This window comes from Metopolophium dirhodum, chromosome 8 (genome assembly GCF_019925205.1).
Source record: "Metopolophium dirhodum isolate CAU chromosome 8, ASM1992520v1, whole genome shotgun sequence".
Classification (NCBI taxonomy): Eukaryota; Metazoa; Arthropoda; class Insecta; order Hemiptera; family Aphididae; genus Metopolophium; species Metopolophium dirhodum.
This window is the reverse complement of record NC_083567.1, coordinates 2800814-2817782: the sequence shown is the minus strand read 5'-3', so window position 1 is coordinate 2817782 and position 16969 is coordinate 2800814. Positions and strand designations below refer to the sequence as shown.

Below are 16969 nucleotides of genomic sequence, written 5' to 3'. Positions count from 1 at the left end.
GAATGTAGGTAGTAGGTACCTAATCTTTTAAAAAGTCTATTAACATAATATGTTGTTTAAAATCGTGATATAAAACAAAATAGAATTATTGTTAATTTTTGAAAATTATTTATTATATTTTAATTTTTTTGTTGAAAAATAGGTATACTATACCTACTACTAGTAAGTATAAAATAATTGTAATTAAATATTAGTAATGTGATAATTACACTAATTAGCTTTTAAAAATAATTGATCAATCAATTTCATGTAGGTACCTAGTTGTCAGTAAAATTCAGTGTTCCGAACGTTCACTAAAAAAATGAATTCGTTCACGTTCACGTCCAATGCTTAAAAAAGGAACTATAGTTCTCGTTCAAATTCATATTATTTTCAAATGAACACGTTCACGTTCACGTTCTTTGAAAATATGAATGCGTTCATTTCAACGTTCATTTAATTTATTTTATTTTTACAACACTTCTATTCCGTCCTATATAGATTATAAGTTATTGCTCGGTTTTATACGTACTTTGAGCGGATAGTAAAAGTTATTTTTGAAAACGTCTTCGCTATCCGTCTTGGGATAAAAATTTTTTTGTAATATTTACTAGAAAAATTAAGCAACATTAAATAAATTTCACAATAGTAATGTTTATATATACTTATAGCTGCCGTAGTAGTAACGAAACAAATAACAATTATAATATTGTTGTTATTATGGGAATCCTGTTTTGGCGAAGCTTATAAAACTAGTAGTAAGTATAGTAGTAGGTACCTACTACCTAACCTATCTATACTAGGTATATTCCTGGTAGGTAATCGTTTCAGCCGTGTATAATTAAAGTATGATATATTATTAGTCGATGCATAAAATATAAGGTACAACATCATTGTGCACTTTTTACCTTTTTATCTGCAAAAAATTGCAACACGGATGCGCACCAAAAAAGTTTGTGTACGAAAATAGAAAAGTAAAAATTGTCTTTTTTAATTTTACGTTAGAAAATATATTAAATAAAGATTTTTTTACATCCATAATATATCAAGACACCTGCACTCCAGTACACTCAATACATCAGGGTCCAGGAGATACATAATTGGTTAATATATAAATAGAAAAATCTAAGTTACTGGTAGGATTATTTCCAAATAAACACGGAAAGGCATCAAACTTTTTGATCAAGTACCTATTTCCGATTTTTAATTGAATTCTTTAAAAAGTTATTATTGCATTTTTCTGAAAAAATCTTAGATTTAAAAAGAAAATTTGTATGAATTCTTAACTCAAAATAATTTGGTAATTTTCGTGATTTTTCCGTATTTTGTCAATATTTGAACTTAACTTTAAATGCTTATAAATAAAAACTGTGACTAAAGATTTTTAATTTTTTTCATCTGCCTTTGAAACAATAACCTAGGAGCCTTCTATTAAATTTTCAAGCTTTTTTACCCAACAGATAAAATTTTATTGATATTTATAGAAAAAAAAACTAAAAAAAATGGAAACTGAAAATATCCGTAAACAGCTCAAAATAAGTCAAAATGTTATGGTGTATAGAAAATACTAATATTAACATTCAGTCGAAAATTTCATGTACCTACGGTCATTTGTTTTAGAGTTGCACCAAAAACCAAAATCGATTTTCTCAAAAACAGATTTTGCGTAAAAATTCCCGTTTTTCCTTAATTTTTCTTTTGTTTTTCACGTCCCTTTTGAAAACTACTGGAAAATTTTTACTTTTGACCCCCCAAAGTACCAACTAGATTCACTTTCTTAGTTTCCTATCAGAAAAGTTACTGTTGAAGAAAATCCAAGCACTTTTACTGTCCTAAAAGGTGACGACAGACACAAAAAAAAATTAAAAAAACACATCATTGTAAAATCAATACATTCATCGCTTCGCTCAGAATCTAAAAGTTAGCTGTAGAGTTATTTATTTATATACTTATTTTTATATATACTAGATTTTATATGATGACTACTATAATCATTATTGAATTCGAAAAAAAAAACCATCCTTCGTTGAACTTTGTGTATAATGTGCTGCACGTATCGTATCGTATATCTTGCCAATATAGACACACCACTTGTTATAAACTCTTGAAATTATGCATTTTAAATTTTCATATAAGTATTTAAATACATAGGAACAAAAACATTTCAAATGCTTTTGAATGCTTGCAGGGTATGAGGGCACTTCAAGATCGGAAGTTTTGCTAGTAACTTTTTTTTATGGTATAGGTGCAGGGTGCATACATTTTTTTTTATATAACTCGTCGGTATAATTGTAGATTGAGGACAAAGTCGTCGGACGAGTCCCGACAGAAATCGGCATAAAAGTTTATTGCTCTTTATAGCTTTAAGTTATACGTACTTTCAAATGCTTTTTTCCTGATAAAACGTACCTGTTAATTTAAAATTAAACTTAGGTACTTAACAAGTATAACTATAGTAAAACTTAACCTATATTTAATATGATTCCTACATGGTATTCCGTTGCAGCATTATATAATATAATAATGGTATTATTATACCTCCACGCGCGTGTTATTACTACAACAAACGGCCGCGCACGCGCCCACTGCCGCCGCCGCCGTCTCCTCCGCGGCGCAGTGATTGATTTTCGCGCCACCGGCCGATGTTGTCGCGGCGGCGCCCACATCGCGCCCAAGTTTCACGCGGCGCGCACGGCGACTGCACCATGTTCTCCTCCGACGGCATGACGTGCCCTCCGGACGCCGACGGCACCGCGGCTTACGGTCACCGGCGACGGTGCAGCGGCTTGATCGGTTGCGCGCTTCTCGCTTCCGAAGCGGCGGCCCACGTCGCCAGGCTGTGCCGGTCCAACCCGCGACTGCTGTCCATGTTGGTCCAGGAGAAGTGTGGCGACGACGCCAATAGCAGCCGTTTCACGCATGACTTCAAGACGCTGGCCGACGTGCTGGTGCAGCGATTGGTCTCCAAACGCATCGGCCGACAGGTACCTATATGTATAATACGTGCAGCAGATCAGCTGAGGGCGCAGTCGCGTTTTTGGCGCCCGCGACTGCAGCTGCAGTTGCACCACTTCGGGTGCATAACGCATAATATTATGATATTATTACTATTAATATTGTCACCGTCTTGAGGAAGGTATGTTCGATGTGCAGCCAGCTGTCGGCACCTCTGGTTTGTGGCACGCGCCTACCGCACATAATATATTTACACGTGCAGGGCACGTGTGCTGTTTTGATTTAGGGCTCGGATCTATATTATAAACATAAATGTAACAGTAATCTGAAACTACTACGACGATATCATAATATTATGCGTAAGAACGCGCTTAAAAGTATTGTTCACATTGCGTGAAGGTTAAGTTAACCGTTAAGTTGACATAATTCAAAAATACAATTTATCTTTAAAACCGGGTTTCCTCATAATTTATAACATGTAAAAAAGCATGATTACATGTATAGAGACACTGCAGAGACAGAGCCTATAATATAAAAACCCTTAAAATGTACGAAAAATCGAATAATACTACATATTATGATTGTAATTCTTGTACTAATATTCATTAGACAAATACAATATAATTATAATTTGGCAGAAAATAATAAAAATGCAATCGATTCTCTTAAATATTGTTTAATAACCACCAACCGTTACCAAATAAAAATGTTATCGTTTTGATTATGGTCCGGATTTAAATGCCCTAATCTAATAACTATAAAAATAATCCGAAAATACCTTTGCAACACAATAATACCATTGAAAAATTACCAAAATATTTTCTACAAGTACGTAGGTAATTATGTAACCGATAGGAAAACGATGGTTTAACTTTCTGCATTTTCAACACTTTATCAACTAAACTAAGTATTAATAATAATACAAAAACTAAATACCATATTCATAGGCTTGCACAATCAATACTTATACTGGAAATAAATGCTATCGCTATGACGTACAGACTCCAACAGACCAATTTGTGATTATTGATTTGTTTGAGTCCCAGATGTAAGACATCACATCCGATAATAGCTGAAAATAGATAAAGACGTTTTCGATTTCACAGTATAGAAAGATTGACTTAATATAATATAATATAATATAATATTATGTAAGTAAAACACGATTGAGCATAGAATATTTTATACAATTTATACGACGTTGCTACATTCACATTGCTTTTGTAATTTATTATTTTCACGTATTATTACACCAATTATTATGATATCCAACTAACGCGAGTTACGCGAGCCGCAAGCCATAAGTCGAGTGTATATTGTGTATGAGTAAACATTAGTTTAAGGCCTTTTATCCACAATACTCACCGTTATACACGTAACGTTAAATATTTAACACCAGTGAAACATTTAGAATAAAATAATCTTATAAGTTATTAAGATAATTACCTAGGTAACTGTTCCAAAATTATTATTGAAATAATTCAGTTTATGGTAGTTCGAATGTTCGATCGTCTATAATTATAGTCGCGTCACATAGTGCGTTCAAAAATATTTAGTTTTTATTTTTTTAAATATGGATATAAATAATGTAACAATTATATTTTTATCGGAATTAGGCGAAGAATTTGCTTTAGTGAATTTATACAAATTTATTCTAAGGTTTAAATAAACGTATGCGATTGAAAATTCTGCAGGACAGCACATTCACTCTTAAAATTCATCTAAGAAATTAGAAACATAATAATTTCTGTGAGAAAATTGGAAGAGAAAAAGCAGAGGAATAAATTTCCACACGTGCCAATTAAATAATTATTCGAACCGAACTTTTAAAGTCATATTTAACCTTAGGTAGAACAATGCTTTAACGTCTGTTCATCAAAATGTAAGAAATGTACGAAAACCAATGCGTATGATAAACCATGAACGAAAGCAAACCTATCTTAAATTACTAACTTCTGTGGATGAAGCAATTATTTATCAATTAAGTAATTTACAAAAGAAGAATGTTTTAGGGCCAACAATTAATTTACATGGTGACGGATGATCATATTATATGTTCAACTACGGAAAAATCTCTGCAATTCATGACCAATTATTGTACTGTGTATTTTGGTGACGGCAGATTTAATTATGCTCCAAAATATTTTATTCAACTATACACAATCCACGGGTATAAAAATGGATACTACCTAAGCTCGTGAAATGTATTAACATAATACGCAATACAAATTAATAAAATGATCAGCAAATATTAAAAAAAATGTATAGAATAAATGTTTCCACTTTGAAGTGCTCTATTGCTTGAAACGAATTACGTACTTGGGAATTGGAATGCATTGAAATCCGGGCCCTATAGTCGTGACTCGTGATGTACACCTAATACCTATATCTATATAATACGCTAAATAAAAATATATAATAAGTAATTATTAATAACAATATAAATTCAATTTGTATACAAATATAGAGAGTCGTATTGAATACATATAGTCATACAATTTGTAGTAAAATAATAAAACAATTTAGGTATTAATATATTTCCGGACTCCATAATAGTTATACTATAGGTAATGTATATAAGTATTAATATTTAACTGTCGTAATAAATACTCGGCACGAGGCGGGATCGCAGTCTCTGCTCCTCCTCGTAATATACATCACATTACAGGTATTTTAATAATAATCAATACCTGCAAAAATAAACCTTTAATATGCTATTATAGACTATTATAATAGTGCATCTATACCTATACGTATGCGTATATTATATAACTGCATTATGGCTACATAAGTACATTATGGCTTTTACTGCATGGGTATTGCAAGCTTGGGATATAAGGCCAGCAAATAAAGCTTATTTCCTCGAGGTGCGCCGATATAAGTGCAATGTGAATATTATAATTTATGTACGAATATAAGAGGAAAATAGATTTACGTTTCTGGTACAATATAAATATAATATTGTTGTAGATTATTAGATCGATAACTTTATATGTGTTGGCATTTGGCAATCTTTCCTCTGTCAATTCTCATAATATGTTTTTCGTTAAAATATTCAATGGTACCTAAATCGATAAATAATAAAAACATGATTTGCATTACGCGTCATTTTTGTATAACACTATAGAATTTACATTTGTATGATAAAGTTGTAAATGCCGGTCTATTTCCTATACCAAAATAGTATTTTGAATTTTCATAAAATATATTTGGTTTACGTGTATTATATTAGTCATAAGATTACCGAAAATAATATGACACTGCACTCGTGTATGGTGTGTTGTTTTCTTTCGAAATCCGTTTTTCATCGATATATTGGCCTGAATTTGGATTGCAAGTACGCGTAGTATTGACGTATTGTACATAATTATAAACTGCAAACGTATTATAGCGAAATTTTAGTATGTTTATTTAGCTGGCATTATATTTATCGTAGATATTAGCCAGTGTTACCTAAGAATTACGTCAGTACTTTGTATCGACTTCCGGGCACATGAGATAGGATGAAAAAAGAGCTACATTTTTGAACCAACTGATTAGGTAATGTTTTTTTTTTAAATTTAAAAAAGATGTCCGTAATCGTAGTTCCATACCAACAATATAATAGGTTAGGTTAGGTTAGGTTAGGTTAGGCTATAAGTTCTAATACAGTTCCAGAGATTTGAGTAAGCAATATTATAAAATTAATTTTTACCAGAGTCCATACAAAATGACTGTCTATACTTTAATTGTTGCTAAAAATATTGATGTATACTATTGTACTATTATTTGTACTATATTGTGCGATATATATAATATTATTACTTATTAGTAGGGTCGCCTGTCCTCTATAGTACAGTGCAGTTATTTTATAATTTTTTACCTACCACGTCATATCAATGTTAATTTATTATTTTACGAATAATTTTGGTTTCTCATTTAGTATCTAATATTAATTATTATTCAGGCCATACAATAAAACGTGAAGCCATTTAGCCATCACCAATCAGCTATCAAGCGTATAATTGATAAATTGTATCATTTTTTTTATTTATTTTTTTATTATTATTTGTCATGTGTTTAAAATAATAAATTGTTTCTACATACCAATATCATCGTATCATCGTAATTGTACAATACGTTATTGAAAGTTTGATAAAATGTTTCCATTATATAATATATAACATATATTGTAACTATTTGTTCCATGTTACGCGTTACATAAACAGTATCGATTATTAGAGACTTTAGTGAGCGGAATGGATAAAGAATAAATAAATAAAATATAACAGGTTTTAAGTGCAGCGTACCTACCTAATTTATTATTCATAGTCGTGGCAGTTTTCGGAGTCTTCCGATTCGTCCTGTAATACCCGGGATTATAGCCGTCTGTCTTTTGTTTTGGTTTCAAGTCCCGTTGTACTTTTGATGTTTTTAGTTTTGCGTGAAGATTTTAAAACTTGGTATATTGAACTAGTCCCGAATAATAGGCGTTCCACTGTTCCCGTATCGTCGTGTAATTGTTTATTCCTCGTGAACCATAATGGAGCCTTATTGTGAAAGTATTCGTAGGAATCATATACATTTTAATTACGGTTTATAGTTTCCAGAACTCGAAGGGAACGTATATGGCGAAGAAAACGATACAATACAAAACAATAAAGGTCAAGACGTCACCATACAAATCGGAGAGACGGTAGAAGAGACGTTGCAGTGTTTGACGAAAGCTCTGGGCGACGATTTGGACTCGGCCCAGAGCTTAGCCGAAGCTGCTCACAAAGAGTTCGGATCGAAAGATCTCAACGTCGACTGTTATCCGCCCGAAGAGGAAAACCTCAATTTGGAGAAAATCGGAATATGGATCGATCCCATTGGTAATTTATAAATTATAATAATTATACATATATTACATAATACTATTATAGAGCGAAAGAAATCATGTCATTGTCATTCGCCGATTTTTGTAATAAAAAATGTTATCACTCTCAACACGTTGGCCGCCGATGGATAACAATAATCATTTGAACAATATTCAATAGGTACTGAAAGTATAAAGTTTACACGTTTTCAGATAATATTTATATTTGAATAATGCCTTCGTTTTTTAAAATTGTTATTACCTAGGTATATAAATGCATTTATTAAATTTCGTATACCAGATACGAGCTTATATTATATCGTATCAGCTATTATTAATGTAATTTATTGCCATTATTTAATTGTAATTGATTTGACTGAATAAATTAATAGTAATATTAGTATGGGTGTAACTCTAAAAAAACATACCGTAGGTATATATGCAATTTTAGAATTGTACTTCATATATTATGATAAAAACAACACAATAACAGTGTTAATAATGCTGTACAGTATACTTAAAACATTTTTCACGCGGAACGCCGTGCAGGATCAGCTTATAATAATATATCAATTTTAAGTAAATCATTTTGGTAATTATTCAATTACTAAATAACTATCTACCTACATATCGATAAAATATACGAACTTGTTAACAAATACATTACGTAAGTATTACAGAATATCTTTAAAAAAAAAAATGATCAATAACATATTACCTTATATTATTATGTACATAATATAATAACTACAATTGTTTACTATACATACTATATACCGTACATTATTATAGATTCAACAAACGAATATATAAACGGAAATGTCGATACCATAAACGAATACGGATTCCACTCCAGCGGACTTCACTGTGTTACAATCAATATTGGTTTGTTTGACAAGCACAGCGGAAAACCTATTGCCGGTGTCATCAATCAACCGTTTTTCGAATTCGACGCCGTCAAAGGGTAATGGCCGTCGTTTTAATTTGCTGTTGTAAATAATATAATAGTTTTTTTTTTTTTTAATACACTTTATCATCAATAACCGATTACTTAATCGTATCAATATCTAATACATTTGTTCTAATACAATAATTATTATATTTGCTACTACATTGGCGAAAATCGCAGGGGTGCTAACCCTAGTAGCATTTTGTAATGATAATATCAGGTATAATAATAGTATAATAATGTCATACTAATATTATAATCACGAAAAATATTAGTATAATGTTATAGTAATATTTTTAAACAAAAAAATGCTACCTGGGAAGAGTCCTTAAAGGTGCTAAAAATGTTGATGCTTAAGCACCGCTGATATTTTTGGGTAATTTGCGCCTTTGTTTGTTAGTATACTTATCATGTATATTCAACCAAGTGAACGATTTTTTATTAAATTGAAAACATTCATCTATTGTTTTGAACTGAACGTCACGTATTTTTGCGTTAATTGTTTAATAGGTACTATAGAACGCACGTTTTGTGTATAATAACGAACAGTTTGTTTTAACGATATGTCATCACTAAAATATTATTTATTTAAACGTTGTAAAATATTATTTTGACATCCTACCTACTTTGGGTAGATGCCTATTTGAAATTCATATAAAACAAAATAGTTTTTTGATTATTTCAATGGATAATATTATAAATTATTATTTATTATACTCATCTGCAATGCTGGCAGTATATCTGTATATTATGACAAATTTAAAACAACTTTTTGTTTTATATTATATAATTAATTGTGAATAATTCACATAGGTGAGACTAACGTAAATTTAAATTTATAAAAATAAAAAATTCTCTGTACAAACGTAATAACAAATCGAGGACGTGAAAGTGAAACGTCAACAAGACGTATTTTAAGAACTCATTTCATCACGTCTGCGTGTTTGTAGGTGGAGTGGAAGATGTTACTGGGCGTATTGCGACGGACACAAAAGTTTAAACTCGTTGCCAGAATTCATTAGCTGCAATCAGGTAAAGAAAAAACTCCAATTAGTTATACATTTATAATATTATGCTCACATCGATCGTTAACCCAAAGCAGAATAAACGCCTGTTAAATATACCCATTATAGGCATAGGATTATAAATTATTCATATACATAATACAATAGTGAGACGCGAAGACTGGCAATATAATATTATTTGAAAAAAACACTAAATGTACGTACAGATAATGGCAGATATTATGATTATTATGAATAACGCGTCTGCAGAAATGTCCCGGAATCAGGCCCGGGAGTTTTAAATCATATTTTTCCCGCGCCTTATTAATAACGCATTAATGATAATATTGCGAAGTCTAAGATATTATTGTATTAGTCTTTTTTTATTTAAAAAAAAAAAACGTCGTCTTCAATACGAAGTTCACCGTTTTGTTTGTTTGTATCTTCGAGTTCCTTTATAACGCGTTATGACCGTATACTTCGTATAATATATTCGATATAACTTTCTGTTTCGTTTAGAGATGTTATTCTGGAATCAAAAAAGCTAAAACTAAAGTAAATCACGGCATTATACTAGTTAGTATATTACTACTAAAACACGAATTACGTATTTCCAACACAACACATTCATTCATATAAGGTTAAATGATATGACATTATCACGTCGCGACCCACTGTTCATAAGAATCGGTAATATTAGGGACTGGATATTAGCCCAACGTATTCCTCAATCCATCAAGTCTATTGCTTGATCGGAGAACCACGACATAATTATATGTTGGATTTTCATAGACCTTATAGCTTATGCTAAGGTCTACTTATAGTATAAGGTCTATGTGGATTTCCATCCAACATCTTAACTACCTACTGGTAAACTCGACTCCCAACACATCTTCTAGCCCTCGTGACTTTTCTCTTTACACCCGCTCTCGTGTCCTGCAAATGATTTTTGACGATTATGCATGACTTATGCGCACCGCAGACCACGACTCCAATTTTTGTTCTAACTCGTATGTACATAGGTATCTGATAATAATTTGTATGTTGTATCGATAAATCTGTTTATCGGTTGCATCCAAAAGACCGCACACTCTATATCTGTCCATTGAATAGGTACCAAAACACCCGCACGGGTTAAAAACGCACACTGTTTTTATTTTTTTAATCCCCAGACCTGCAGATGGATGTATTATAAAAACTTAAATGTATTTTGAACGCTGAAGTTTGTCATCCGATATTATATGTACGCATATGAGATATGAATATCTTGACCTCATTGTTTGTTTTTGGGGGGATTTTCACGTATTTTGTCGAACAAAATAAAACACGAAATAATTATAATAATACATTTTTTTTGCGAATTGTATTCGTCCGACAGGAGTTGGTGGTGACTAGCAACAGCGAGACGGACGCGGCCAAGGCGGCTCTACGGCGGTCCGGTTACACGGTGGCCACGGCGTCCGGGGCCGGTTACAAGATGCTGTGCGTGGCGCTGGGCGTCGTCAAGTGCTACGCGCTGACCAAGGACTCGACGTTCGCGTGGGACACGTGCGCCGCGCACGCAATGATAGCGTCGCAGGGAGGCACGGCCTGCCACTGCCACACGGCCGACGGGCCACTGACGTATCGGCCCAAGACCGCTGGCGGCGGACGGGCCCACTGCAACGCGGCCGGCGTGATCGCTTCGCGTGACCCGCAAACTGTCGACCGAGTGCACGCGCTCCTGTCACCGCTGCACCTGCACTGCGGCAGCAGTTGATGCGCTTTTGCTGCAGCGGTTGCGCCACGACTGCAGTCGATGCGGCCCGCGCGCACGCTGTCTTATTAAAACTACTGTACACAAAGATAAACTATTAATCGCGTAATTAGGCATATACGTACAGGGCACTCTCTCCTTCTTGTTTTATTTTTCAGGCTATATCGTTTAGGAAAATCATCATACTAGCTGTGGGGCGGCGATCGTTGATGCTGTGAACAATATGGAAAAATTCAATTATAAAAGCGACATAATCACGGTGCACTACTGACACGACGAATTAATATTTTTTTTTGGTTCTTATAATCTTATCGCGTGCGAGATAACTGCGGAATATTGACGTTACGCATCGGTATAATCCGAATAAGACTTTTCGTACTTCTTTGATTTATGATGGACGCAGGCCGTCGTAAAATAAATAGACACCGCGTATGATATTTTATATTAAAATACATTTTTTTTTCTGTTTTCGACAGCCATAAAATATAAGTACACGTCAAAATATTCCTAACGAAATGTAAAACAAAAGTTTCATTTATATATGATTATTGTTTGGTGTATAAATGCGTGGTATTCTATTATCCTTAGTTAAAGAAAAAAATTCTAGACCACCATCATGATAAAATTGTGTTCCGCATTAAAAGTAAGTGCCCTCTAATTTATTACTATCGCGTGACATTTCGTCATAATACCGAATGAACATCACATAATATACGTATTATACAGTATTTTATAGTAAGTGCTGTTATATAAAACTATAATAGTACGAGTTAACTATTTAGTCATAAGTATAGGTAGTTGTAATATTATATTATTATTTTTTCATATCTTAATGGTACCTAGGTATTATGCATAGTTTTAAAATTTAAAAAAAATCGTTTTTATAATTAATTATATACAATACAGGGTAATCAAACCATTTTGAAAACAAAAATTAGTCAATTCTCATCACTCAACATTGCTAAGGTTTTTTAACCGCAGGGAAATTTGTTCGTTTTTCGAGTTTCTTAAATTATTGTTAAAGAAATACTTAGGTAGGTGCTGTAATATACCAACCAAAATGTAGATGTTCAGTCATTACTAAACATAAATATTTTATACGCAGGGGCAGGAACTTACGAGTAGGACGTGTCCACTTGATGTGGGTGGTTACTTACTGAAAAAGTCTGCTTTCAAAGTCTTGGACATGTCTTGTCTCATTCGAAAGAAATTCGTTACATAATATGAATTTGAGTACACCGTTTATGATGTTCAATCCTTCAGACAACAAAATTGTATATGCCTACTATTTTATTTTCCTCTTTTTTTTTTCACATAGGTTTTTATCTGTGATCGAAATGTATTTCTTAACTGATATTTATAATCAGCGTTACCAATATACTTAGATCAGTAAAATAAATGATACTCGTAAATAATTGTGTGTAATGCGATAGAGATATTGAGTAGTTTCCTTAATATATATTGTAATATTGTGTAGGTACCTACTTATAATGAGTAATATTACTATAATAGTATGTACGTATATTCATATTATATTTTAAAACAATATAAACTGTTCTGTACCTATATATTTTGGAGACCATAATAATATGATCTATTTATTTATACATATTAATAACTGTTAATGACGAATTAACGAAATATTTTAATTGTAAATTCTAACTGCTATAGGCAATAATATTGATCATATTTTTATAGCTGTATTGCATGATACCAATATTTATAAAATTCGTAATAATGTAGTTATTATTAAATAATTGTTATTGTTTGTTACGATCTAATACTTGGGACAGTAAAAACAAATAATATGTAATAATATTCATTAAACACTGTCGGTGCACATTGCACTATATAATAATTATTGTATTATCAACCCTACCAACCTTACAGGCTAATGACCTCAGTCGTCGAAGCCTTAAAAAAAAAAAAATAATTGTATTATGAAAAAGTTTCTTAGTTTTTGAATTACAAAAATGTAGTTACATTTTAATTTGATCACCTATATATTATATTGACGAAATGTAGGTATACGTTTATGTCCATTATCATTATTGTATTAAAGTGTGAAACAATACAATTAATATAAGTAATATTATTATACATTTAATTAGTTACTTAGTGATGTTTACTTATACTAATATATTAATATATTAATCCGTGCTATATCTCACCTACCTATATGTAAACACTATATGTTATGAGAGTCTGAGGTGTATATACCTGAGTGAAGTTTATACCTGTTTATTAGAAACGAAAATAATATAATAAACGTGGGTACCTACTCGTGATTTGTATAAAATTAAATACAATAATTAACTATGAATATTAGATAGATGGGTAAATAGGTTTTTTGCTATTTTTATTATTTTTTTATCTACCTGTACCTTAATTTTTTATTTCATTTTCCTTAAAATAGTATTTTTCAATAATTATACAATGTACAGTTGCTTACTGAATTTTGAACGAATAGTTTTTGTTTATAAGAATCATATATTCATATAAGTAAATAATATTATCTGTGGGTACACATGAATATAAAATATATTTTTTCGGTTGACTGACATGCATATACACGCAGCTAGGGCGTAGCAAAAAATGATGTAATTAACTAGGTATGTAACAAAGTGATGACTTTAGTTCTGTTTTTAATGAAACGTTTTTTTAAAAAATATAACTAACAATATTATAGTATTGGTTAGGTACCTAAATTATAAAACAAAATAGGTATTTTAATTGATAAGAATAAAAGTTAATCATCCGTCTGTTCGTTTTGTTACACTTTGTATAATGTACAATGTGACATTATAATATATTCTATAAGATGTGATCAATCGCGATCGTGAATAATTAATAAGTATACAAATTTAACGGTGCGGCTAGAACCATTTGAAGAAACAATTATAATAAAATCAAAATTTCTCGATAACGTATCATCACGAATACCTATCTTGTTTCCGTGGTAGTAGTGTTACGATATTTCTAAACAATATATGGGTAGGTATAACTCGACGCAAAGCGATTTATAACTATAAATTATACAATTTTGGGCTTTGCTAATAACATTACATTATACTATCATATAATATAGCGTAATGGACGTTACCGTTACCAAAGTCGTGATCTCTGTGGACCATAATGTGTTTAGCATCGAGTTGGCGTTCAACATACTCCAGAGGAAAGTGTTCGCCGACAATAAATTGAACGTATTTATTTTAACTCTAGACGTGGACGAAGTAAAAGAAACGGCTGAACATATTAAAAATTGTTGTTTCTCCAACCTGAATGGTACCTATACACAGTGCAGATCGTTAAGGTCTTATAAATAATAAAACTTGCATTTACTCAAAGACGTTGGTATGTGCCTATTAAATAAATAATGGGTATTGTTCTTACTCGATTTTATTGACGTACCTTTGACATTTTTGAGCAAAAAAGAAAACCGATCTCCATTGTAGTGCTTAATGATTGTACAGGCTATAATAGGTGTAATGATCAATATTTAGTACTATAACTTTACTAATCATAATAGAAAAAATATACAATTTAGATCGTTTAAAAAGAGCTTATAAGTACTATAATAATTCTTATCTATACTGTTATATAAAGAGGAGTTGTCAGTTACCGTTGTTGAAGGTAATCTCTGAAACTACTGAACCGATTTCGAAAATTACTTCACCAATAGAAAGCCACATTCTTTGTGAGTGTCATATAATAAAAAGCTAATTTAAAAAGGGAATTGATCACCCCCGGGTAGGTGCTAAACAGGAATTTTGAAATTTACGATAGAAATTTTTGTTTATTTTGTGGTTGTTATGGGTTGTAGGAGTTGAGAATAATATTTATTTATTATTATTTTTTTTAATTTGAATATTAATGGAGCCAAAACAAAAGAGGAAGATGGTGTTTGGCTCTTTTGCTCATAATTAAAACATACTGCAACAAGTAAAATTTGGTGCATCTGACTCGGTATCAAGGACTGTATGAACAGCATAAACTTCATCTAAATATTTTCTACCCACCAACATAATATATTTTGAAAAAATAAGAAAATCAAATATAAAACTAAAAATATAATATAGTTACAATTGTTATTTGACTTCAAAAGCACACTCCAAAAATTCATGGGAAACAATTGGTAACCGAAAGTATTCCATTAAGTCTGGTAAATGCTTATTCCGATTTTCTCTATCATACTTGATCCATTCCATTAGAAATGTATACACCTATTAATAATTAGAACATAATTTAGTTTCGGTCAAGCCGTTTTGGAGGAGTTCTATAACAGACACCGTGTCATGGCATTTTTATATATTAGATATACATATATACTTGATATTCTGTCGCACAATGTCCGCGATCCGACGTAGTCGGATTGCCTACCAGGGTGGCTGAATTGCACTTACTGCTGCGAGTTACATCCAAAAGGATTTGACCAATCACAATTGTTTAAAGGGTTGTCGTTTTTTAAGGGCAACGAAGTGCACAGGGTCAGCCGGTTATTACTGTATAGATAAACATTGTATGGGAATCGGAACGTTTTGTATAAATAATTCTTATCGATTCTGGGATTCTTCTATCACGACAGCTGCTCATATTTTTTTCGTCAACGTTTTGTATACGTTAAACCGTCATTATCGTAATAATAATAATAATAATAATAAACCGGTTTGCAGAATTAATCGTGACCGGAGATTGCCACGATGCGTTCCGGAAGGCCGACTACCTCCTGATAATGACCGATTTGAACGCGCCGGATCGGAAAGTTTTCGAAAACGTCCAAAACTTGGAGCATGTCTTCAAAAAGGTCAAACCTAACGATCGCCTATTTGTCGTATTCTATAACTACGTCTAAAAAAACGTTGCGAATATCATTATAACGCGTAATATAATATAATATGATAAAATGGTAACAGGCCAAATCGTTCGATCGACTGGCCAATCCGGATGCCAGGATCGTCGCGATGGGACCGTGGTCCAACACGTGGTTACAGATTTTCGCTGAAGTCGCGACACGCCTGCAGAAATGCAACTTTACCGGTTTGTCTAGACATCACGTGAGTAAAGCGTTGGGGCTCATCGCACGAAAACTCGACGTAAGTTGATCATCTATGTCATAATGATAATAATATATAATAATATGCAGGAGGACGGAGTGACCGAGCGGTCTAAGGCGTCGGTTGCGACTCAGCCGGCGCCGGTTCTATTCCTTGGTCACGGGCGGCATTTTTCTTCCGGCAAGTCACGGTCTCCGGAGAACGAGTGCCGCCATCCCCCACCCAAGCATGGGCGTAGGTAAATTGAGTCTCAAACAAAATTACTGTTTTTTAAAAGCGGTGAATTGAGTCCCTTGTATAAAAGTTAAAGCGGTGAATTGAGTCCCCTGTAAAAAAAATGAAAGCGGTGAATTGAGTCCCTCGTATATTATTAGACTAGTTTTCAAAATTACCTATACGTATAATCGCGCGTGCACCATTAGTTATTGCGAGTAT

General features: G+C 32.3%; 2 protein-coding genes across 2 annotated transcripts; both read left to right on the top strand.

Annotated features, from left to right (window-relative positions):
- The first annotated feature begins 2010 nt into the window (after nucleotides 1–2010).
- LOC132950516 (inositol polyphosphate 1-phosphatase) lies at nucleotides 2011–13587 on the top strand. Its single transcript, XM_061022016.1, has 5 exons — nucleotides 2011–2963; nucleotides 7517–7787; nucleotides 8564–8735; nucleotides 9671–9752; nucleotides 11103–13587. The coding sequence occupies exons 1-5, from the start codon at nucleotides 2622–2624 to the stop codon at nucleotides 11481–11483; spliced, it is 1248 nt and encodes a 415-aa protein (XP_060877999.1). The 5' UTR covers nucleotides 2011–2621; the 3' UTR covers nucleotides 11484–13587.
- A 985-nt stretch (nucleotides 13588–14572) lies between these two features.
- Nucleotides 14573–16609, top strand: LOC132951484 (uncharacterized). Its single transcript, XM_061023310.1, has 3 exons — nucleotides 14573–14765; nucleotides 16154–16284; nucleotides 16394–16609. The coding sequence occupies exons 1-3, from the start codon at nucleotides 14573–14575 to the stop codon at nucleotides 16580–16582; spliced, it is 513 nt and encodes a 170-aa protein (XP_060879293.1). The 3' UTR covers nucleotides 16583–16609.
- The last annotated feature ends 360 nt before the right edge of the window (nucleotides 16610–16969 follow it).